Raw genomic sequence first — 26,794 nt, forward strand, 5'->3', positions numbered from 1 at the left:
AGACTAAATGCTTATCTGAAAACTTTTCAAGAATTATTCAATACAAAATTATTATTATTCCATAGCAACATAATATAACCATATCTGCATTTAAAGCCTGATTAGTAGAGCAGATTGATTAGCTTGGTATCAGATACTATAGAGGTTTAATATCAATTCTAAAACAGCATACGTAATTAGAGCAAAGACTCTTAGAGCAGGTCTGCTTCTCTGATGTCAGTCATATTATAAGCTAATAGATCCGATTTCAAATTTAAACCAGCCCATTAAACAAAAATTAATCTGGCATATGAAAGATTTTAACATGCCTTAGTATCTTATTTTTCTGATTTCCATTCGTTATTTCATCATTTTTTAAATGATATTTCATACACTATACTACTCATCAAAATTAATAGCAGATGTAGAATGGTAAATTAAATTGAATAAATTTGTATTCAATTAGTGAATTAAAAGTTAATGAGAAAAGTGGCTGTGTGCCAAAAAAATAAATCAAAATAAGTAGAAGATTAATCAAAGGCTTGTTAAAATCGACAGTGTGTAAAGTTCTAAAAATGGAAGGGGTGCTAACAAGTTTAATTTTTATTAGCTGAAGATTTTAAATGTCAATATATAAATATCAAAAAACTAAAATATTTGTTTTACTCTATAGCTTCAGGTTTTAGAAGTTTAATATATAAACTGAAATTTAAATCAGAACTATTATTGACATTTTTAATGTCTCTTTACAGTCTTAGAGCTGGTGCTGCAATAAAATACTGCCAGCACACTGTACAGAGGTTGGCAAATGAATGGAGATGACACAGGGTTGAGAGGACCCTTTAGTTTTGTTGAAGACATGTCAACTTCTGTAGCACCAGTGCTACAACAAAATGCACCCAGTAGACACTGTAAAGTGGATGGTGATAAGAAGGGCTTCCAGCTATAGAAAATAAGCTAAAAATGAAACATGAGCAAAATGTGGTCATTTTAACCTATCTAGGAAGGCAGTAACTTTAAGAACTGACTTGGAACATGACAACACACCCTGCTCATGACAGCATGGAAAGTAGACATAAATTGGTCATGATAATGATTAAAGAAGGAGCTGCAACACTTTTCATATTGTTTACTCTCTCTAAATCTTGTCTATTTCATGTAAATCCATCTCTCTTAAGTAACCCTATAATTTTTTTCCAGCAAGTTCTTATTTACCAGCAAGATCTCATCACATCTCCATTGCACTTTTCAACATTTTAACCAGCTACTTTAGCTCAATTTAAATTAGCATCTTTAATTCACATAACATAGTTGATGGATATCACCATTCTCCTGTTGTACAGTATAATATATAAAAGATAATTCCTGGATTGGCAAGATAGCAAACATTCAATAAAAGACATCAACTTTTTCATGCTGGAATGGTTAAACGTACACTTCATATAAAGCCATCACACTTTAAATACAGCCATTTCACGATCAATCACACCCTTGAGTAAATATTTAAATAAAAGATGATGCTGATCAATCTCCCAGCAATGCCAGCCCCAGATATTTTATATAAGATTTGAAGATTTGATTCCCATAGAGGACAGCTAGCTAACATGTTAAGAAAATAATCCATGAGTGGACTTAATAACATTCACATTAGTATGAAACATTTAAAATGAATGAAGGTAAACTGATTACAACAAAGTTGAAGAGTTAATAGGAAATTTATTTTAAAGATTTTAAAAGAAAAGAGACAAAGACATGTCTAAAATGGTATCTTCAATGCAAAATAAAGGAGCTGATTTCAACCATTTTGGAAATAAAGTTTTGTTCTTAGAAACAAAATAATTTGCTTCAATTTCCAACTTTCAATGAATAAAATGACAAACATTTATCAAAATATCATTAAAACCAACAAAATCTTCATCGTTCTAATAAATGTTCCAAAGTAATTTCAGGAAATACAAATACCCTATCCAACCTACATTATTAATTTTATTTATTTATAAATACATCACAACATGCTGTTTCATGTGTCTACAGCTGTGAATAGAATGTACTGAAATTCCAAAATTTACTGTATAAGAAACTATATTAGGAATATATTTTAACACTAGGAAAGATTGCTGATTTTCAATTTTAAAAATGCACATCTAGCAAGATCCTCTCAGGAACAGAATGCTTTTATAGTGCTTCCATTAGAATTTCATGATATGTAACAAACAACCAAAATGATATAGATGTATGCTTTAATGGAAGCTTTCAGAATAAATCTACAATGTATTAATAAACAGAATAAAGCCATATATATATGTTTCTTTGATCTTTTATATTTATACAATAAAGCAAATATATTCTTTGAGAAATCTATATTTCTATTAAGAATTAGACCTTGAAACTAATATCTGTACAATTTTGATGGCATACAGATTTTTTTAGAGATTATAAAAATGCATAGAAATTGAAGTTTTTTCATGGGTGAGAATAAATTAAATATGGGTCAGAGAACATAATCCACACAAAGTTGCACATTGCATCAAATTCTTTCTGAAACAGTTAAATGATGATAGCAAATTGTAAGGTATGAGTCATGAGTTCATTGTGAGTGCATTAGATCTTTAATCTTCTGAATCACAAATATCTATAAATTATTATTCTATGTAATGCAAGTATAAAAAAAAATGGAACTAGTATATTTTTCCATAATCATAAATATTTGCCAATAACTGATTAGTAATATAGAGATAAAGGAGCTGTTTTTTCCTCAAACATTAGTGACATGAGTGAATTAGTTTCAATCAAAAATGGAGATTAGGCTGTAAACCTGACTGCTCATTATCTGCTATGTAAGGTTCATCATATAAAATACAAATGACAAAGCCATGTTTAAATAGTGACAAAATAGGGAAGTGTTGGTAAAGTGTTGGTTGAATGAGAGAGGAACAGCAAAAAAAAAAAAAAATCTCAAGTGAGGCCAGACCCATTTGGATTTTAGTATTCTCTAAGTAGATTGTAAACAGAATGAACCCTTCCTGGCTGATATATGCAATATAAAATAATGGGAAATAGAGGAAAACAGCTAGTTAGGTTGGAAATACAATTGATGAATGTGTATGCATGAAAGGAAAGGAAACAAGAGGTAAGCTAACTCATTCAAAAAGAAATGTCTCAAATAAATTTGATGGTCATTATAATAATTATATATTATAGTGAGTTACAAAATTTGCTTACCTCCCCCCCATTCTCAGAGCTGTTCATATCTGTATACAAATATTCTTTTTTGACGTGAACCCTCCGAGAGGGGACCTACAAGAAATTTCCAAAGTTCAACTTTGACGCATATTTAAAAAAAGCAAACAAACAAACAAACATATTTTGAAGTAGACTGTGTATGTGCATGTGTATATAGATATAAATATATATTGTATAAAATATATTAGAATATAATATATATTTTTATATAATATATTTAATCCATGTTACACAATATATTTGTTATATAATATGCAATGTAAATTATATATATTAAATTATCAATGAATTTTAACTTTTTAATGTGTATTTCCACATTCAAGGTAATCTAATAATATGTATTAAAAGATTAAAATAAAATATCACAACGGAAAGGACAAAATAAAGTACTAAGGCTGCCTAAAGAAAAAAAAACCATTTTGTAAGGGATATAGAAGTGATATTGGTGTTTATATCAAAATCAGTAGATTGCTGGTATGTATCTTAACCATAGGAAGACAAAAGCCAGTCAAACCTAACAGTGCTTAGACACAGAACAATAAACAACTGAAATACAACAAAACATGCTTGGATTAGGTATAGTCATTGCAATTGCTTATGTCCAAAATATTATAGTCCAATTTAATTACTGTTTAACAGTAACTTAATTACTGTTTAACCTTGCAAGGATGAGAGGAAGAGTCAATTCCAACAAGGTTTTCATTCAGAACCATATAGTACCATATAAGGACACTAAATTAAACCATTTCAACAATCCACTGAACTGACTTTTTTGACCACCATAAATATTTAAAAAAGAAAAATCTTTCTTGAATTGACATGGCACAGAGATTGATGCTTTTGGGCAGAGGCGCACAACTGAGAAAACAGTATCCCAGTCTTCCATAAGGATGTATATAAATTACTCCATCTTTGAATTGAGAAGATATAGGCACTTACATGTTCAAAGACTATAACATTATTCTGCTCTTGAATTAAAACTCTAAACTACTGATGATGAGGGCATTCTGACAGCTTCTAATTTCAACTTAGGCCCCCTCAACAATTTTTAGAAACTCAAACAAATACACCATAAACTAGTTAGATCAGTACTAATGCTCAACACCAAAGTTTTTAGAAGTAACTATTATCGAAATTATAAATTAATTCCCAATGGATATTTTATGAACACAAAACAAAGTTTATATACAAAAGTTTTCCTAGGTCATAACAAGCAAAATATTTTATCCTAAGCTACAATATAATTTCATTTTACGACTTGGTGGACTTAGCTTCAATATTGGTTCTATTTTATAGTCACATGGAAAAATGTTCACTTGCTAAAATACATATTCCTAAAGAAAAAAAAATTTCATCTAATTCTACTAATATTAAGCGAAAAGAAAAGATGAGAAAACAGCAGTATGTGCAGGAAGGACAAAAGAGTGTTTGTGTGTGTAATGTTTTCCTCAATGGAAATAGTCAGATGTATAAGATTACCCCAAGGAAATAGTTAAGTTTCCTCAAAAGATTTTGTTTGACACACAACTATACAGAAACTATATAAAACATGTTTGTTACACATTATACAAATTCATACAAGTTTGATGTATCATTAACTAAGTTGATAAAGTTCTTAAAACATTTTTAAAGGCTTTAAAAACCTTTATAAACCATTTATAAAGGATTATATAGTCAAGCTTCAATGAATTCAATCATTAATAATTCATTACATAGACACAAGATGTATAAAGTATTCTATATTGTATCTTATGATGCACATTCTTTTGCTGAGAATATTCTAATTTTGTTAGAAGGCAAACAATTGGGGGTGAGAATTGATTATATTACCCCCAGAGCTCAACCAGTATCTTTTATTGACCCCAAAAGGATGAAAGTCAAAGTCAACCTCAACAGCATATGAACAAAGAATCAGATGAAATGCCAGTAAGCATTTTGTCTGGCATGGTAATGGTTCTGCCAGCTTGCCACCTTTCATCAGAGATGAATATTAGCAAATGGAATGGCTCCAATAAGAAACCTAAAGTGGATAACCATTTTGGCATGCTAATATTTTTATGATAATATCATTATTGAATACTTTAATAATGTTACAGAGAAGCCTTAGCTTCTATTGCTATAAAATTTCTAATAATTCCATTCATTACCCAATGAAGAGAAAATTTATTATCAGAAAAACCATTTTATATATATATATTTATTGATAATAAAACAAGCCACTCATGGGACTTACAATTGTAATTTTGGACTGAAATGAGAATAATAATAGGGCTGTGTCTCTGTTGTATGATTAACTGTCAATTTAAATTTTAACAACAGAAAGATACTAAATAGTGTTGGCAAAAACTTGAGAAAAGTTGCCTCACTAAAAACAAAACCCGTCAAAAATGTATTAAAATACAAACCAATAATAGAATAATTTCAAGTCTATTACTGAACACCTTTGAAGTAGTTGTCTTGCATTATATCAGAATAAATTGAAATATATAACAAAGAAGGTAGGACAGCAAGAATATTACATGTAAAATTTCTTAACAAATTCTAGAATTTTTATGAGCCAAATATGCAATGTAAAAAAAAAAAAACATCTATTTTATATTTATTAGATATCAAAAACAGGTACTGAAATTAAGTAAAGAAATGATGCCCAAGTATCTTTCTTTCTCGAAAACTTTTTTGTTTTTAAAATTAAAGACATAACAATTGGCTTGTAACACAAACAGCTACTCACCCAATTTAATAATTGCTAAATTAAAATATGGTGTAAACATTAAAAGAAAAGAACTTTATTTATAGAAAAAATTAATTTTATCCCAAATAAAGTCAAGGTGAATTATGTTGCATTCAAAGTAGATTTTATAAAAAAGGACATTTTTAGTGACACGTTAAAAAAAAAAATTTTAATGCTAACCTCTGTGAGTACTGTGCATTCATAGGAAGGCTGGTATTTTTCCTGCAATCAAATCAAAAGAAACAATTAACTTTGAAATATATTAGTTGCCAATTAAGTGAAAATACTATTGAAGAAAACCATAAAGATTTCCGTATCCACTCATACTCACATACAACTACCCACCTTCTCTCCATCCCCAATCCATTGTCTGGATCCCTTATGTTCACCTCCTTGTACTGACAGTTTGCTTTGGTACCTTAGTAGAAGATGGTACCCTCTAGTACCATCATCTTCCAAACTACTCCCATCCACTCCTAGTAATGTGAAGTGGTCATGTATCTCTATAGCAAGACACCTGTGCTGGTCCTTATATCATATTTTAGCCTTTCAAAACCTGGCATAAAGACCACCTCCTCCTATCAAATACTCCTCTCCACTTAGTAGCAGGAGTCTTTTTCTTTTCCCTTTATCCCCATTCTTCCATCTTGCAAGTTACTCAGTAATGTCACTAGAGCTAGTGGTACCCAGTATACACTAAATCGGTTAATATTATGAAGGGTATTATAGAAAACTTGCCAAAGCTGATGCTGATGCTCAGCGCAGCTCTGCAGTTTACCAGATCCTGTCACTGTCCAACCCATACCAGCATGGAAAACAAACATTAAAAAGAGATTTTAAAAAAGATATTACACAATGGAAGACAAATATATGTGGAGTTTTAAGTGCTTGCCCAACCTGCCTAGAAATAGAAAGATAAATCACTCAAACATCTTAGCCAACTTAAAAAGAGAAGGACAAGTTAGATAATGTCAGTCTAGATCAGTGCTTTTCAAACTTTTTGCTGGAGCGGAACCCCAAGGAAACATTCCACTGGCTCAAGGAACCCCTGTGCAATAATTTAATAGTCTTATGCACACATATCTGCACAGGAGAATTAAAAATTACTGCCGATTTTAGCAGTTTTGTAACTTCTTGCGGAACCCCTGGACTGTGCTGGTGGAACCCTAAGGTTCCACGGAACCCTGGTTGAAAACCACTGGTCTAGATATTCCTAAAAGAGACAGGATCATAAGTACAATGCTTTTAATAAGTCTAACCAATCAGGTCTTAGCTGGAATTAAACAACAATGTGAAAAATCTTGACATTGTAAAAACTACTGGTACTTAATGAATAACAAAAACAAAGCTTCAATGATTGTAATATATTGATCTTAAATTCTGGCACAAGGCCAGTAATTTAGGGGAGGGTGTAAGTCGATTAAATCAAACCTAGTGCTCAACTGGTGTGTATTTTACTGACCTCAAGAGGATGAAAGACAAAGTAAATCTCAACAGTATCTGAACTCAGAACACAAATTCAGGTGGAATCCCATTAAACATTTTGCCAGGTGGGCTAATGATTCTGCCAGCTCATTACCTTTTTAATGATTGTAAGTATCATCATCATCACTGTTGTTTAACGTCCACTTTCCATGCTAGCATTGGGTGGACGGTTTAACATGGATCTAGCCAGCTGGAAGCTGTCCAGACTCCAGTCGTTTGTTGTGGCATGGTTTCTACGGTTGGATGCCCTTCCTAATGCCAACTACTTAAAAGAATGCCACTGTAAATATATTCGTTTCTACTCTAGGCACAAGGCCTGAAATTTTGGGGGAGGAGGGCAGTCGATTAGATCGACCCCAGTAGGCAACTGGTACTTAATTTATCAACTATGAAAGGATGAAAGGCAAAGTCGACCCCGGCTGTATTTGAACTCAGAACGTAAAGACAGACAAAATATCACTAAGTATTTCGCCCAGCATGCTAATGTGTCTGCCAGATCACCACCTTGCCACTGTAAATATATTAGCATATTAATATATTAGTCTAATGAAGTCATACTAGACCTTTTAAAATCTGCACACATTTATTCCTTTCTACAGATGGTAGTATACCATCGGCTATAAGAAAGTTGGTCACATATTCATTAAGATGTGCAGGTGGCACGTAAAAAAAACCATTTCAAGTGTGGCTGTTGCCAGTACTGCCAGACTGGCCCTCGTGCCGGTGGCACATAAAAGCACCCACTATACTCTCGGAGTGGTAAGCGTTAGGAAGGGTATCCAGCTGTAGAAACTCTGCCAGATCAGATTGGAGCCTGGTGCAGTCATCTGGTTTGCCAGTCCTCAGTCAAATCGTCCAATCCATGCTAGCATGGAAAGCGGATGTTAAATGATGTTGATGATATATACATGAAACCTTTATACCATTTTTAACAAAAGCGAATCGCAAATGACTGCCCAACCCATGTCAGCATAGAAAACTGGACATTAACCCTTTAGTATTTAAACCGGCCATATCCGGCCAAAATAGTTAATCTGTTTTATGTTCAAACTGACCAGATCCAGGCCCTCACACCTACCCTACAATGTTATTCTACATTAAGTAATTACACCATCAAGATCTTGAAGATATGAGATAATGCACGATTAATTCAAATCAATGGGAATCAATAAGCATTATGTTTGATTGAATAATCTGAACACTAAAGGGTTAAAGGATGATGATGATGATGATGAATCACAATAAAATAAAATTGTTATTAGTAACAATCGACATTTAAAATTTGCAAAAGTTAAAACAAAACTAAAAACTAATCAAATACTTCATTCACATTTAAATGTTACGTCACAAACATATCGTTACTAAAGTAACTATTAATTAAAAATAAGGTAAATACAAAGCAAACTAATAAAGTTTAAGAATGAAAATAACAAACAGAACCTTACTTTTTCTGCTTCTGATCGTTTCTCCATCTTCTCTCGGTCTGTTTTGTGTTTTCTGTCAGCACCTTTGGGCTAAGGATAACAACAATAACAACAATAATAATAATCCTTTCTACTATAGGCACAAGGTTTGAAATTTGGTGGGGCGGGCGGGGCTTGTAGATTATGTCAACCCCAGTGTTCCACTGGTATTTATTTCATTGACCCAGAAAGGATAAAATGCAAAGTTGACCTCAGCAGAATTTGAACTCAGAACATTAGCGACAGACAAAATACCGCTGAGCATTTCATCCGGTTCCGGTATGCTAATGATTCTGCCAGCTCGCTGCCGTAATAATAATAATATTAATAATAATCCTCTCTACTAAAGGCACGAGGCCTGAAATTTGGGGGCAGGGACTAGTCGATTACATTGACCCCAGTGTTTCACTGGTACTTAGTTTATTAACCCCAAAAGGATGAATGGCAAAGTTGACCTCTGAATAATAATAATAATAATAATAATGATTTCAAATTCTATCACAAGGCCAGCAATTTCGGGGAAGTGGGTAAGTTGATCAAATCAACTCCAGTACTCAACTGGTATATTCCTTATCAATTCCAAAAGGATGAAAGGCAGAATTTGAATTAAGAATATAATGCCACTAAGCATTTCACTCAGAATGCTAATGATTCTGCCAGCTCAACACTTTCGATAATAATAATAATAATAATTATTATTATTATATATATAATTATACTGTTGAGTATCTATGCATTGAATAAAATCTATCTTATGACTTATTCTAATAATACATTTCAATGCTTTGAAACAAACTTGTTTGTTTACATATGGTGTAACCTATATGACATCTAACGTTCTTGGAGAATTCTATAACTTCTTAAATTGCAGAAGAATTTGGTGAGCAGGCGGTTTAGCTTAAATGGTAAAGCATTCTAACTGGATATTGGAGGGATGGGAGTTCAAACCTCATGGTTGTCTGCCGACAAATTTTTCTGCTTTTAAAAAAGAAAAAAAGGATTTTATCCTTTATATTGTATTCTGTTCAGTATCTATGCGTTGAATAAAATTTATCTTCCTACTTGTTCTACAATAATAATAATAAAACTATTTTAATCAAATGTATCAAAAAATTACACATTTACTTTAAAGAACTTTAAATTCTTGGATTTACAAATTCCATCATACCCTTGTGAGCATGGAAAAGTGGATGCTAATGCAAGGATGATGAGGAAGAAGATGATAAATAAAGTCAGTAAATACAATATTGTGTACATAAACTAACAAACCTATTAGCTGGTATCAATTCTTGATATTCTGAATAACACTAACTTCTACATATGAAAAGACTTATTATAACCATACAAAAATAGCAATATAAGTTATGTTTGTATTGGAGGTTAGAAAAAAAACTTCTATTAAGTTTTCTATTAAGAAAATTATTTAACTCTTACCTTAAACACTTTAACTTGACATGAAGCAGTATGAAGTAAATTGCTTTCACCATCCTCTGAAGTATGAGATTCCACTTGAATTCGAAATGGAACCCCCTTTTCACCACCATGCTTTTTGGGGGTGAATTCTGTGCTAATACAATGAACTCTGATATATATTCCAGTTTCTTTTGTAGGATCCCAAATAAACTCAGCTGCGTTTAACTTATTAGGATCTAAGCGAACATCTATTAAACCATATGATAAGGGGATATCTAGGATAAAACAGAAAAAAGATATTTTTAAAAATATGGTCCAATATTTTCGTTTTTTTTTTTTTTAATGTTGGCATGGGTGATATAGTTCTGCAAATTCAAATATTTGAAAAATGAACTGGTGGAGAAGGGTAGGGTTAGAGTTGGTCACAATAAAAAAATTAAACTATCAACCAAAATGGTGATTCACACCTTGTTCAAAAACTAAGGTACTACTGTAATTACAAGCAATTGGTCTCAAGGAAGTAAAATAATGTCCCTTGCCAAATAATTGTGACAATAACAGAATAGCAAAATAATTTAGATGTCTTTAAGATCAGAAACAAATAAAAATTAAAGTTAATTTTATGTACAAATTTCAGAGTTGTATTTGTCTAGCAAAAGCCTTATCTCTTTACTGCCCACAAGGGGCTAAACATAGAGGACAAACAAGGACAGACAAAGGGATTAAGTCGATTACATCGATCCCACTGCGTAACTGGTACTTAATTTAATGACCCCGAAAGGATGAAAGGCAAAGTCAACCTTGGCGGAATTTGAACTCAGAACGTAAGGGCAGACGAAATACCTATTTCTTTACTATCCACAAGGGGCTAAACACAGAGAGGACAAACAAGGACAGACAAACAGATTAAGTCGATTATATCGACCCCAGTGCATAACTGGTACTTAATTTATCGACCCCAAAAGGATGAAAGGCAAAGTCAACCTCGCTAGAATTTGAACCCAGAACGTAATGGCAGATGAAATACCACTAAGCATTTCACCCAGCGCACTAACGTTTCTAGCAAAAGTCTTGGTTTAAGACTATACGTAGAAACTGAAGTTAAAATAACATGGAAGAGCTATTTAATGAAACTTAAAACTTAAGTTCACTTAAAATTTATTTCATGGTGTTTCAAATTTTCCTTATACAACTGCTACTTGGTTAACTGACACTGTGTTGCATTATGTCAGTTGCGCAATAGAAATTATGACACCTCATGAAATAAATTTAAATTTCAAGTGAATTTTCACAGCTTTGTGTGTTAATAAATGGTTCCTCCACAATGTGATAAATGTGGAAGAGTTGAAGAAGATGAAAGTGAAGGGACAGTTGATGGATACTATCAGAGAGAGACAGTGGAGATTTGTTGGTCATTTTCTCAGAGAGGATGACAGAATGGAGTGTTACATGGTGGAGACTGAGCTGGTGGACAGGAGAGCGAGAGGAAGGCAGAGAATGAAGATGTTTGACTGGATGAAGAAGAGATTGAACATGCAGAGCAAGAAAGACCTGAGTGATGTTGTGAGAGACAGAAATAAATGGGGGAGAAACAAGCCATGATTCGTCAAAGGCATGAATATGGAATGGCACAAGAGAGAGAGACAATGTGGTCATTTGTACAAAATTTGTAATAAATGAACTCACCAATATCTAATAAACGTTCACCTGGTCGGGTTAGGCGCCATAATTCTAATTGTTCCTTCTCCATGTACTGTAAACGACGTTCATGGAAGCAGACTTTTACAACGCTCTGCAAAAAAAAAAATCATCCAATTATTGGAAAAATGTTTCAACAAAAGAACTATTTAGTCAACTCAATCTTGTGATGAAACATAAAACTTATTGCAAAGACTTTGATAAAAGATAAAAATAAAACAATATTGAAGAGGAGCTCAAGTCTATCAAAATCTCAAAACTAATGCAAAACTAAGATGAGGTTTTGAACCAGAGACCTAGGTGTAATACTTGCACAACAGCACCCACAAGTCAAGTGTTAGTGTTACACTGGGCAGATTAAATCTATCACCCAAAATGTTTGTTACACTATTGTCATCATGATTTTCATTTGTTTCAGCCTCGAAGAATCTTAGCCAAATGAACCAACCCCAGGATTCCTTTTTTTTAAGAGCTTGGTACTTATTCTATCATACTCGTTTGATGAACTGCTAAGTCACAGAGATATAAACACACCACACCAAGAGTTGTCAAGCAGTGGTGGGAGACAAACACAGACACACATAAAGTGCTTCTTTCAGTTTCCATCTCCCAATCCACTTACAAGGCTTTGGTCAGCCCAAGACTAGAATAGAAGAGACTTGCCCAAGATTCCACACAGTAGGGCTGAACCCAGACCCATGTGGTTAGGAAGCAAACTTCTTACCTACACAACCATATCTACTCAACTCTAAAAGTAAATACCAACAAATCCAAACAACAAATATAATAAAAAGCCCAAGTATCTTCACACACAACACTGGCTCATAAAGCAAGTGATTAGGTAGGATTCAGTAGTATTTACACAGTTTAGTTTACAACAAAATATAAATAAACTATGGTTTAAGTTTTGATAACAATTAATGCACATCAAATAACAAACCAAATCCCAAAATGAAACATGCACAAGATCATAAATAAATTAGAGGCTTTTAATCCTTTCGTTACCAACCCGGCTGAAACCGGCTCTGGCTCTGAGTACAAATGTCTTGTTTTCATAAGATTTTAATTAAAATCTTCCAAACTTTAGTCACAATTTATGCTCCTAACACTAGCTGAATGATAACTAAGTTATTTTACTAAATCCTTTGTTATATTTAAAGTAATTGAAAGAAACACAGAGCCTCTCAAAATAAATACAGTAACGAAAGGGTTAATGATTTAACAATAAATATGACACAAACATGTCCATACATATCTAAAGTATAATCAATATGAGAGCACAGTATTCAATAGTGCATAAAACCTTAGCCACTTCTTTTAATTTTTGTTTCCCTAACAGTCAATCGTGTGAATCTCCCCCTCCTACCACTGGAACATGTTTTCCATGCAGGTGCTAACCTTACATGATAAACTGAACATCCGTAATATCAATCCTAAAAGTGTTGGAAACTCTACAAAGATCATGGGTACTGACCTATCCTCTGGATTAAGTCTGGATTAATAAATACAACATAACTGAAACCTGAAGGACAGGGGACTTACTGGACAAAGTAAGTGAAAACAGATTTCAATTCCAGTCTGTTGTCTACTATAATGTGTGTGTGTGTGTGTGATATGTGTGTGTGTGATATGTGTGTGTGTGTGTGTGATATGTATGTGTGTGTGTGTGTATATCTTTTAGTCAAGAGGAAAGGCAAGCCCAGGATGAGGAAGTTATCTTCAGACCAGACATATAGTCCAAGTGTATGCAACAGTGAGTGGGTTTGCCAAAAGTACCCAATGTAAAAGAAGGAGGCGTTAGAGTAAGTGACAGATTCTGTCTCCCACTGAAGAAGGTCATCGCAAGATTTGAACTCAGAATGCAAAGAGTTGGAACAAATAGTGCAAGTCATTTTTTTTTACAGTTCCACGGCTCCAGGAGTACTTTTTTTTTTATCAAGCTTAAAAGAACAAAAGACAAGTTTGACACTGGCAACATTTGAATTCAGAACATAACAAACACCAGGAGACGTTCTACTCAATGTTCTAATAACTCAATCAATTCATATAAATATATATATCAGTGGAGCGGTAACAGCTCCATCCGAGTGGGATCACTGCCAGAGCGGCTATCTGGATTCCGTGCTGGTGGCACGTAAAAAGCATGATTGTTACCAGCGTCGCCTTATTGGCACGTGAACAAAACATTCGAGCGAGGTCGTTGCTAGTGCCACTGGACTGACTCTTGTGTAGGTGACACATAAAAAACACCATTTCAAGTGTGGCCTTTGCCAGAACCACCAGACTGGCCCTCGTGCCGGTGACACGTAAAAGCACCCACTACACTCTCGGAATGGTTGGCGTTAGGACAGATTGGAGCCTGGCACAGCCATCTGGTTTGCCAGTCCTCAGTCAAATCGTCCAACCCATGCTAGCATGGAAAGCGGACGTTAAATGATGATGATGATGATATAATAAATAAAAAGAGTACAATGAACTTGCCATGAGGAGTGGGAAATCCAATGTTTTGGACAGTGTCCATCTTCTGGGAAAATTTGAAAGGAGAGAAATTAATAATAAGTACCAGAATTTTATATCCTCTGATTTAAAAAAAAACTGGCTGCAACTGATAAGTAGTGCAGGATTATGCAAGTTTCATACATGAACAAGAAGTGATAGGAGAATCAGTATAAAAATGGAAAAAGTAAAGGAATGAGGAGAAGCAGGCTAAGTCAGGAGTGAGATGAAGGGAAATGATGAGAGAGAGACAGAGGAGTTGAAGGATAAGAAAAGGTTGAATGAACTACGAAATGAAAGAGTAGAAGGGAAAAAAAAATGTTCATTTAAACCTGTCGGTAATATGGTGCCAAGTTCAAATATGAAACCTTCTCACCATTTCTTTGGGAATGTGGATACATGGTGTGTGACAATGTTGCATACTGATAGGTGGATGATGGAATGGGCTATAGTGTTGAAGTAAGTGGCAACTGGTTGGCCATATACAAATACAAATGTGCTTCAAATACACATATACATATATGCTTCAAATACACTCCCAAATGCAGTCAGCAAAGCATTGGCCTATTTCCCCAATATCAAGGGCACTGCAAAGTTTGCATATGACATGCATCAGTAGATGCATAATATATTGTTTCTAAGGCCCACTGATGGTAGTAGTATTGTTAATGTAGGTACAGGTATAACATCATCAGCAGGTGCATTTAAAATTGCCCGGTTGTGTGGGGCCTGGGGCTGTGGAGCTTCTTACTAGATTTCCATGGTTTTTATCATGACTAATGAATAAAAACTGACACCTATTACCCTTGTTTCTTGATATATATTCCTGTATGCAAATGTCTCAAACTGAAAGAGGTATTATTTTTTAATATGAAACTGATAACAGATAAATCTTCCCTAGAAATAACAACTAAATCTTCTTTAAATCACACCACAGCATCTTAAATAGGAAAGGATACATAAGGCAATGTAGTCCTAGACACATACCTAAAAACAGATGGGATGTTCAGTTAAAATACCTTCGATCATAAATCTGCTTGGGGAGGGGGGGCAGGCTTATCCTACGGGTAAACAAATATATTTTTGTAGTGAAATATGAGTTCTCAATGTGAGAGCTGTTATTTCAATACTTCACTCAATTGGCTTATTACAAAAATTATAAATCAGACACCAAATTGTGAGAGTAAATATTGAAGACAAGGCAAGGTAGTATAATTCCTTAAGAAATAATATCAAACTTTATATATACATACCCGGAGATATTTGCCTTTTAAATTTGATAAATCTCCAAGCTTTTTCAATTTAATTTCATATGACTGACCTAGAAAAACACAAGAAACAAATATCAAAATATTTCTTTCAAATCTTTTAATCTCTAAGACTTACTTCACACATTTGTTTGTTGCAGAATATTTTGAGATTAGGAGTTTTGAGCTACTTTTGGGGTTACAAAAAAAACGTTATTTCAGTGTCAAATATTTCAACTATTTGCAAATCCAACTGATGAGAAAGCCTTCATGTGGTTGCCTGAACCACTATAAATAGCAGCTAAACCTCCCTTAAATCATAATAAAGGAAGGACACTGAGCAATATGGCCCTAGATAAATAAATATATCTGAGAAGAAAGATGGCTAAAATGCCTTCACTCACAAGTCTGCTCAACAAAGCTGACTTGGAATTAAGCAACATCAACAATCCCCAATTGCAAAAATGTGTATATGGTTTTCTTCGTCTCTTTTATCACCACTGTTTTCCATATTGGCATATGAAAAACAGGGATGTTAAATTTACAGCACAAACTCATTTAAATTAATTAGTGAAATTAATTAGATTATGAAGTACTTTGGTCTACTTTCATTTTTGCTTTCTTAAGAAATAAGTATATCATATTTCCAGTTCATTGCTATATTTCTAATTAAACACATGCATTTCTTTATATTTAAAATATTATCAAGATTTCATACTGATTTCATAAAATGTTTTATTTATTGATATATTGAACAGGTGTTTCATCATGCACAGGAGAAAGTTCTTCCATTCACCTATTCTGGAATTAATCTCAAAACCACTTTAGTTACAGGTAAGTACAAGTAAAATTTTAAAATACAAAATTATGTGTATGAAATACAAATGTAACCATGGGTGGTCTCAGTTGGGTTTGTATAAAAAAAGGTAGAACTAATTTAATATATATCAGGTGAAGCTAAATGGTTTTTTGACTGGTAAACATGTAAAATAGCACAGTGGAAACCTGCAAAACTGGAAACAAGAAGGCAAAGGTAAGGCAAATTGCTTGTGGGTCAATGGCCAGCTGTAAACATTAATATGCCAAAATGGCATGATTTTGACTCATTTTAGTCTATACAAATTACTACCAATCTAGAAATAGAAATACAAGCTTAGTCCCACTCATGCTAGCATGGAACATGGACATTAAATGATGGTGATGATGAAGCAAAATATGCTAAAGACCTATGTTCTGAAAGTAGATAAATAATCAAATTTGTCATTGCAAGATTATGAAATTCTCAAAATATGTTTTGTCAAAGCACATGATATAAATAAAACCAGTAAAAAGGGACCTCAATATGGTTGTTTGGTCTGTTATAAATATCCAAGATTCCATATCTCCCTCAAGTCACATTCTCCTGTTTTAAAAAAAAATGAAGAACACCTTGGAGGGTCATGGCTGGAATGCTTCTGATCTGTAGGTTTGCTTGGTGCTAAACAACAGCAACCACATAATCTTACTAACCAATGAACTGCTCCTTAGTCAGGAAACAATTATATATCAATATTATATTTTAATCACTTCAACATTTTACAGTGTGCCACTTAAAAGCATCATTAGTACTTGCTGTAAAGTGGTTGGCGTTTGGAAGGGTATCCAGTTGTAAAAACCTTGCCAAAACTAACCTCGCCTGTGCTTGTGCTACGTAAAAAGCACTCTGCTGGGTGGTTGGTGTTAGGAAGAGCATCCAGTTGTAAAAGTCCTGCCAAAACAGTCACAGAAGTATGGTGCAGGCTTCTGCCTGGCCAGCTCCTATCAAACCATTCCACCCATGCCAGTATGGAAGGCAGACATTAAATGATGATGATGATTCCTAAACTAAATGAAAATATTTTACTGGGTACAAAGGCTTAAACAAAAAGCCCCATTTGGTATGTATATAGGGTAAATCAGACTGGTAGGTTCCAACCCCAATCAGGTTGGAGGCTGAACTTCCCAGTCACATTAACTCTGTGTTAGATCAGCTAGAAATAGATCTTGCATAGCTGGCTTAGTTTGCAAAGAAGAAATAGTAGAAAATGACTGAGGCAATACAAAGCCATACAGCATACAGAAAGGGATGGATGGTTATAGTTTCAATACCTTTGGCCACCAGTCTTCTTGATCAGAGTTGACTTGGATCTGAATGACAACGATTCATGGCTACAATTCCACTAAACTAGTCTGCCTAGTATGTCCCTTGATCCTAAAAACCTTAATCACAACAACCTACATAGCTGTGTTTCCTAGGAGATGCTGAAAAATATCAATCATTCAAAATCCATAACTTATCAGGGTCATTCTGTACTCCTTTTTACCACATCTGATAGACAGACGTACAGTATCATGATACTGGATTACATGATGAAGAAGCACCTCATATTCCACCTTCCAACAATTAAGGGAAGTGTGTAGTAGTTTGCAACTGTCCAAATGGCTCCTTTCCTAACACTTGTTAGTTTGTTCTGTATATGGAAAACAAAATACCTTTCTATGACATTTCATGACCTCTTTCTCACATTCAGCATCCAACATCCATAATTTTCACCCATAAAGTACAATTGGAATTGCTAAGAACATTCCAAACTATTTTTTTTTGTTCTTGTTATCAATGATGATGTAAATATTCTTCTTTATATTTACCTTGATTCAAATAAGTAAGGGTTTCCTCGTTTCTTTTAACAGCAGGTGAGGTTGCAGCTCCAAGAACATACTGGAAACTGAAAAAAAATAAATAAATAGCTTTAAAACTATTTGTTTATCTTCAGTGTTTGTCATTTACATCATTACCAGTAAAATGAATTTTCTCTCTTGGAATTTTCAAGAAAAATATTTTTGATATATTAAACAGATTTAAGCAGTTGTGCAAGTACCACATAAAAAAAACCAGTACACTTTGTGAAGTGGATGGCATTAGAATGGGCATCCAGCTGTAGAAGCTATGCTATATCAGACAATTGGAGCCTGGTGCAACTCTGCAGCTTGCCAGCTCCTGTCAAACAGTCCAACCCATGCCAGCATGGAAAACAGACATTAAATGATGGCTATGATGATGTCTATGATTACTATTATCAAATATACTAGCAAGAGATGCCATCTATTAGTATAAATCAATCCTGTAAACTATAATTCCTGAGACTTGAAGAAATAATTATGTAAACAATTCACAAATTCCTCAAAAGCCTTTCAAGAGAATAATAAATACATAATTATGTAAATAAAACTGAAAACCTGGTTCAAAGATGAGAAAATTTCACATACATTAACAAATTTTTAAGTCTACAACACAAAATATTATCAGGCATAGGAGTGGCTGTGTGGTAAGTAGCTTGCTTACCAACCACATGGTTCCGGGTTCAGTCCCACTGCATGGTACTTGGGCAAGTGTCTTCTACTGTAGCCTCGGGCCGACCAAAGCCTTGTGAGTGGATTTGGTAGACGGAAACTGAAAGAAGCCCATCGTATATATGTGTGTGTGTGTGTGTATATATATATATTTCAATCCTGTTCACATGGCCAGAGATTCAACACCATACAATCATACAACTTTGAAGAAGTAGAAGTCAAAATCCCCTACAAATCTAATCTAATCATCTTCAACCCTTTAGCATTTAAACCAGCCATATCCAGCTAGAATATTCTACCTGTTTTAAGTTTAAACCAGCCAGATTTGACCTCCCACACCTACTCTACAGTATTATTTTACAAGCAAACAAGCACATCATTTGAAATCATGAAGCTACAAGATAATGGAAGATAAATTCAAAAGAATGTGAATAAATAAGCAAACAGTAATCTGAATGCTAAAGAGTTAAGAAAAAGACACACTGACTATATTGTAGTATGAGGTAAAAAAAGAACAAAAAACAAATGATAAGATAGCTGCAGTAGGAATACTTTTGATCATAAGTCTGCTCAATTTGGAAGAAAACAAAAACTACTAACACAGCTCACACTGCACATCACACATCATCCATTTTCTAGAATAAACTTTATACAGCCTGTTTCTTTTTGACTGGGGACTGGACATAGATTTCAAGACAGAATAACTAGCTTCTAAAAGAATTACAGATTTGAGGAAACTTCAACACAATTGTATATCAATTGACCATGTGAAAATTTTATAAAATTTCATTGTTATTCGTACAACAAAATTGATGTCAGAAGTGAAAAACTGAACTTAGATTTTTATATTTGAAAATTATATATTGTTATTTCATCATAATTTTTACTACTGTTTGTTTTCTTTGATTTATCACCATTACATAAAGCACTATTTGTTCTTCATAATTTAATCAAACTTTCTTATAATAATATTCAGAAAATTTAAGCAAAAACAACCCAAGTCAAAATTCATTAACCCTTTAGCATTCAAACCGGCCATATCCAGCCAAAATATTTAACCTGTTTTATATTGAAACTGACCAGCTCTCGCCTCTCACCTCAGCCCTACCATGTCATTCTAAAACTAAAAAAATCACATCACTGAAATCTCTAAACTACAAGATAATGCATGATTAATTCAAACCATTTTAAATAAACAAACATCACATTTGACAGAATAATCTGAACACTAAAGGGTTAAAATGTCATACCCACAAATCTTAATACTCCACCAAACTGATCAACAATTAAAGTAGTTGACTAATAATTCTAATTTTGGCACAAAGCCAGCAACTTTTAGAAGAAAGGTCAATACCATCGACAGGTACTTATTTTATTGACCCCCAAAAGGATGGAGAACAAAGTCAACATCAATTTGAACTCAAAAGAGCTGGACAAAATGCTGTAAAGCATTTTATCTGATGTACTAACAATTCTACCAGCTTACTGCCAAGCTGACTAATAAGTGAAATAGAACTAGTGCAGGTATTTCTTATTGGCAAAAATGATTCTTCCAAAATATTTCAAAACTTGCATACAAAATTAAAATAACATTTAACTGCTTTATTATAAATTGTATTAAATTTTGCTTCTTTCACTACTTCTTAATTTGAGCTGAAATTTTAATTAATAAAAAGGGATGGTGATGGTTGGAATACTTTTGTTCCTAGAAATATGATGAAATTTCTGAAACCATAAAAAAAAAAGTGAGATGGCCACACCCTGAAAATTTGAAAAATATGATTTCCTAAAAAAAAAAAAAAAAGGATTATTCTTTTTGGACCTGGCACTTGGAATTTGCATATTTAGTGCAAACATGAAAAACAAAGTGAATAAAACTAATTAGTTTTAGTTTTTCAAAATTTCTATTCATAAAGTAAAACACAATAAGAAATGAAAAAAACTAATACACATAACTTAGTAATTAATATACTTGTCTGATACAACAAAATGCTAATACATTAAGATGACCCGACTTCTAATCAACATATTGCCCTTACCCTAACTGCTATTCTATGTCATTCCTATGTCTGAATTTACAAGACTGTTTTGCTCAAATAATATATACATATAGATATATAAGAAATTATGAAACATGTTTATATTATTAGTTACTATATACTTTTCACCATTATGGTTGCTTGGAACCCTGCATTGGTGTTCAAAGTGCATTTTTGGATGCTCAACCAGAACAGATCATAAGGGAATACTTAAGTGCATTAAGTTACAGAAATGAGGCTTTGAGTTAAGTTTGCTTCCAGACTAAAATGGTTTGATGTTCAGCCTTACTGTGGCACTTTGGGCAAATCTTCTATTATAGCCCTGGGTGAACTAAAACCTTGTGAGTGGATTTGGTAGATGGATATCGAAAGAGGCCTTTCATGCATGTGTGTGTTTTTGTTTGTGCTACCTTGCCTTGACGTCCCATGATTGCTGTAAACAAATGTCATTCATTTCTAATATTGTGGGGAAAATGTGTATGGCCACGGGAAAAATATCAACTTGCTTGGAAACATAAGGACTGGTAACATGAAGGACATATAAAACCCTGCCCAACCCAAGCAAGCATGGAAAAGTGGATGTTTAATTTATATGATAAAAACCACAAAAAGCCTTGTGAAATACAGCTTTCCAGGGTTTCCAGACCAAAATGCTAATTTATTTTGCCATTTGCTAGGCTTTTATAACCCTCCACCTCCTTATCCATCAAGCTGTAAGAATATTTTATGGCTTGCCCCACCCTTCTCAAATATTTCAGTACAACAAAGTAAAAAATATTCCCTAGCCGTAAAAGCTTCTCACTGCAATAGGGATATTTATTTATTTTTTTTTTTTTTAGTTGTGGTACTGAAAAATTTGTTGCAGCAAGAAATTCATTTAGCATTTCACAGAATTCAAAGAAACCTCACAAGCACTGGTACCACAATAAAATGAACTCAGTATACTCAATAGGAAGATATGATGGGAGAATGTGTTACCAATGTGCCAACCACAAGAATGGTGAGAACACATTCAATATGTTAGCTTCCAGATATTCAGGATATATCAAGAAAAACAGAAAGGTTTAACCATTCTACAAAACAAAAATGAAGATGGAATATGCCCTCTACACTTTAACAAGTTTTGTAAAAGGGCATTTAGGGATGATGATAAGATGGATAATATATGGTACAATAACAATAGGTTTGATAGTGTAATGTTTAAGGAGGCAATATTTAAACTAGGAGAATCCTTCAAGAATCCAACCTTAAAATTTAGCCCTTTAGCACTTAAACTGGTCATATCCAGCCCAAATGTTTTATGTTCAGAATGGCCATATTAAGCCTCTCACACCTACCCGACAATGCCATTTTTAAAATAAACAACCACATATTTGAAATCTCAAAGCTATGAGATAATACAGGATTAATGTTATAAAATATGAATAAATAAATATTATATTTAACAAAGTAATTTGAATGCTCGAGGGTTAAGCCATAGAAAAAATTGGTAAACTGACCATCTGTAACTCTTATGTTTTGGACAATGGCATTTGCAAAATCACATCCACAAGTCGTTTCAGAGATGTGCTAAGGAATATAACATATTTCATATTATTAATAATGGCATTCCCCTCATCAGGATGTTATACAAAGTTTGTAAACACATCTACATACCAGGACCGGTCGATTGGCAGCGGCAATGTGAGATATTATCCTAAAAAATTATATTTATCTAATTTATATATTAATGGATAGGGCCAGAAAATCATGCTAAAAGGTATGTATTAAGGTCTACCAGAACTAATATTTTGTTACATGTTAATTTTTATTCCTATATTATTATGAAATTAGATATCCGAGATCAAATCTTATTTATTACACTTATTTTGATTTTTAAATATTTTTAAGAACTTTGAGTGGATCCTACGTGTACAAGCAGGTAATGCATTGGTAAATTTATTCAATATGGAATGATTATAGAGTTTTAATATAATGTATGCTTCCCTGATGCACAAATTGCACCTTGTGGATCCATTTCTATATGGGGGGGGGGTGCACGCAAGAATAGACCACAATAATCTATATGTAATATCCTTTTCCTTAACCCTTTCGTTACCAAACTGCCCAAAGCCGCCTGAAAAAAATTTTGGTTAATGTGACTAACCCGCCCGTATTTACCTATTCATATTTAAATGAGAATATCAGAGCAAATCTCTTTAGTACATTCATGAAAACACGTGATTATACTTCGTAAACAGTTCATCCACAGTTTTGTACAACAATCGAAGTGTAATTTTAATTCCGTGAATTTTGGGAGAAAAAATGGATACGAATTTCATTATATCAAGCAGCGAGTCAGAATTCGAAGGATTTTCTACTGAAGACCTTGATAAATCTAACTCTATGACTGAAAAAAAAAAAGCATGTGGTATTTGATAATGAATCTGATGTTTCATTTTCTGAAAGTGAAAACAGTGAATCCGAGAGCTCCGACAGCAATAAAGAAAATGAATTGGCACCTGAATGGAGTGAAAATTTAAAAACTGTTTCTTTCGGTGATTTTTCTGAAGAAACTGGACCAAGCCACAGACTTTCCCAGGAGAGTAAAGCCTTAGACTATTTCTTTTTACTTTTTCGAATGAGCCTATTTGAAATCATTACGGCGGAAACGAACCGTTACGCTAAATGTAAACAAAGCGAAAGAAAGGATAGTTAGTGGTTTCCCACAACCTTAAATGAAATTAAAACTATTTTGCCATAAATATTATTATGGGTATCAGAAAGTTACCCAGAATAACAAATTCTATCATAAAATTTTGTTGTATACCCAATTGAATTAGCTAATAACCCATTTTCTATAGCGATGTTTGAACAAAATTTTAATAATTTTATACTTTGTTGAATTTACCTGTATCTACCTGCAATTAGAGTCACTTTGTGACAAAAATTATAGTATAGAATTGGTTGAGAACATTTCATTAAATTATCTTCCAAAAATCAGATTAATATATTGATAAATAAAAAAGTTATAGTTGTTTAATGAAACCAGACTAAATTTATGATTATGTTACAAATTAATTGAAACACATAAGGGGTGTATTTTGGTCAGAAATATAGTAACGAAAGGGTTAAGGTTGTTTATATATGTTGCCAATGCCGTTGATGTCTTATATTTGGGATTATTAAAGGAGCTCAGATGGCTTCTATATCTCTGTTTGAAATCTGTCATATTTCCAATATATATCTTGTTTTAACCATTTGGTGTTTCAATTCCACACATATATATATATATATATATATATATATGATGTTATGCTGGCAACAGTTTCTGTTAATCGGGCATATTAAAGGATCTCTACAATTACATTTTTATGGGGCTTACTAATAGTATGATAATATTGAAAATATTATGAAAATATTACTTTTTGTATATATATTTACACACATACACATGCAACTTTTACTTGTTTCAGTCATTCAACTGAACCCTTCCACCCCATCCAGGATTTACTTTTTAAGTCTGATACTTATTCTATTGGTCTCTTTTGCTGCTGCTGTGGTGGGGTCAAACACAACACAAAAACACACATATACACACGCACACACATGATGGGCTTCTACCATATCCCCTCACAAAACTTTGATTGATCCGGGAATATGGTAGACAAAACTTGCCCAAGGTACCACAACACAGAAGCAGAATATCGGACTACTTTTTTTTATATATTTTAGAAAGTTTCTTTGGATGTCTGAACAACAAATTACCTTTTCACAAAAAGCAAAAGAAAAATTCATCTAACAAATGTTTTGAATCCTGTTCCTTCTCTGTTTAATCCTAAACTCTAAAGCTTAACCTTGCCCTAAATTATGAATTCATAATCTCCCTGACCTTAATGCATGACCTATTTTTTTAGAACCATAAGCTTCTATGCTTAAAACAGAATTCTGAAAAGAATTTTTAAGAAAACAATTTTAAAATAAAAATGTTATGACCATCTGTTTTCTCTTCAACAGAGTAAGGACAGAATGGAAAGAAAAATCAAAATTTTGGAAAAAAAAAAAAATTGTTTGCAGATTATCATAATCACTGATGCTTAAAGCCTAAAAATCCGCACACACACACACACGTTACAAGGGCTGTTAACTCCAAAATTCACCAAGTCAGATCACAGTCTCTTTGGAATTGAAAACAGATGCTGCAGACACAATTTCATCATAATGCAAATGTTGAGTCACTGTGACATTAATCCTCTGGGCTTTCACTCCAGTCAGCACAGGGTATTTCAGTACATGCATGCACGTGTGTGTGTCTGTGACAAAGAGAAGGGCAGGAGAACCAACTGTAGATCAGATGTTGTTACTTGACCCACGTTCTGGGGCAAGTTACCACTCATGCTTGAGAACTCAAAATATAAAGAACCAGCATGATAAAGCAGTTTTCTAGACACACTGTATTTACTCTGTGTGTGTGTGTGTGTGTGCGCACACATGCATGTGAATAAATATCGATTTATATGCATATCTATATATGTGAACATCCTATGTACAAAAACGTGTGTATGCAGTGGCTGTGTGGTAAGTAGCTTGTTTACCAACCACATGGTTCCGGGTTCAGTCCCACTGCGTGGCACCTTGGGCAAGTGTCTTCTACTATAGCCTTGGGCCGACCAAAGCCTTGTGAGTGGATTTGGTAGACAGAAACTGAAAGAAGCCCGTCGTATATATGTATATATATGTATATATGTTTGTGTGTCTGTGTTTGTCCCCCCAACATCACTTGACAACCGATGCTGGTGTGTTTACGTCACCGTCACTTAGCGGTTCCGTAAAAGAGACCGATAGAATAAGTACTAGGCTTGCAAAGAATAAGTCCTGGGGTCGATTTGCTCGACTAAAGGCGGTGCTCCAGCATGGCCACAGTCAAATGACTGAAACAAGTAAAAGAGTATATGTGTATCACTGTTCACACAGAGACATGTACAAAGCTAGTCAGTCAAATGACTGTTTAGAACAACTGTTTCTGCACCTCCTTTCACCATTCCTCCTCAAATCTTTGGGCTTTCTCTATTTACTTTAACATCATTCCCTACTCTCACTTTGAAGCTTCAACTACCCCAAACTAGCATTCCTGCAGCTTTCCTGCAATACTCATGGCACATAGGTCTAGTTCAAAAGGTAACAGATACATACATGCATACACACTCATAACAAAAACAGTGACATGAAGAGTAGCCTCTCCTAGACCTATGGTAGATGTATCACAGCTAACTTAGAAGGCTGAGTGTTTCTCGTTCAAGAACAGGAAATAGCTACTAAATACTTCATCAATAAGAACGATAAGGATACTTCTAAGCATCCGCCTTGTGATACCAAATGAATGTCAATTGCACCAATGTGATAGATATCAGCCACATCTCTAATAACTGTCCCAAAATGCCCCATAAGTTACTTATGGGACAAAGCACTGTTGCTAAAACCATTTTCAGTACTATCTGCAAGAAGATTTGTGCTGAAGTTCATACCAAAGTACACCAGAACCTAAATGTATCCATTCATTTAAAAAATAAGGAATACTGGTTGAACATTTCAATAAAAACAGCAACCAGGTGCAAACACAAAAGGCCTGATAGTATTCTGTTGAACAGGAAA

General features: G+C 33.7%; 1 protein-coding gene across 2 annotated transcripts in view; it reads right to left on the bottom strand.

Moving 5' to 3' along the window:
* LOC115211012 (transcription factor CP2-like protein 1) overlaps positions 1-26,794 on the bottom strand; it is a 61,832-nt gene that overhangs the window by 18,009 nt on the left and 17,029 nt on the right. The window contains exons 3-9 of one of the 2 annotated variants that reach the window (XM_029779853.2): positions 18,423-18,499; positions 15,762-15,829; positions 12,001-12,106; positions 10,336-10,589; positions 8,884-8,952; positions 6,134-6,175; positions 3,202-3,276 (exon numbers count right to left, since the gene is read on the bottom strand). In XM_029779853.2, coding sequence (XP_029635713.1) covers positions 3,202-3,276; positions 6,134-6,175; positions 8,884-8,952; positions 10,336-10,589; positions 12,001-12,106; positions 15,762-15,829; positions 18,423-18,499 — 691 coding nt within the window. The remainder of the gene's footprint in view (positions 1-3,201; positions 3,277-6,133; positions 6,176-8,883; positions 8,953-10,335; positions 10,590-12,000; positions 12,107-15,761; positions 15,830-18,422; positions 18,500-26,794) is intronic. The other variant, XM_029779855.2, reaches the window with a different exon arrangement.

This window comes from Octopus sinensis, linkage group LG4 (assembly GCF_006345805.1).
Source record: "Octopus sinensis linkage group LG4, ASM634580v1, whole genome shotgun sequence".
Taxonomy (NCBI): Eukaryota; Metazoa; Mollusca; class Cephalopoda; order Octopoda; family Octopodidae; genus Octopus; species Octopus sinensis.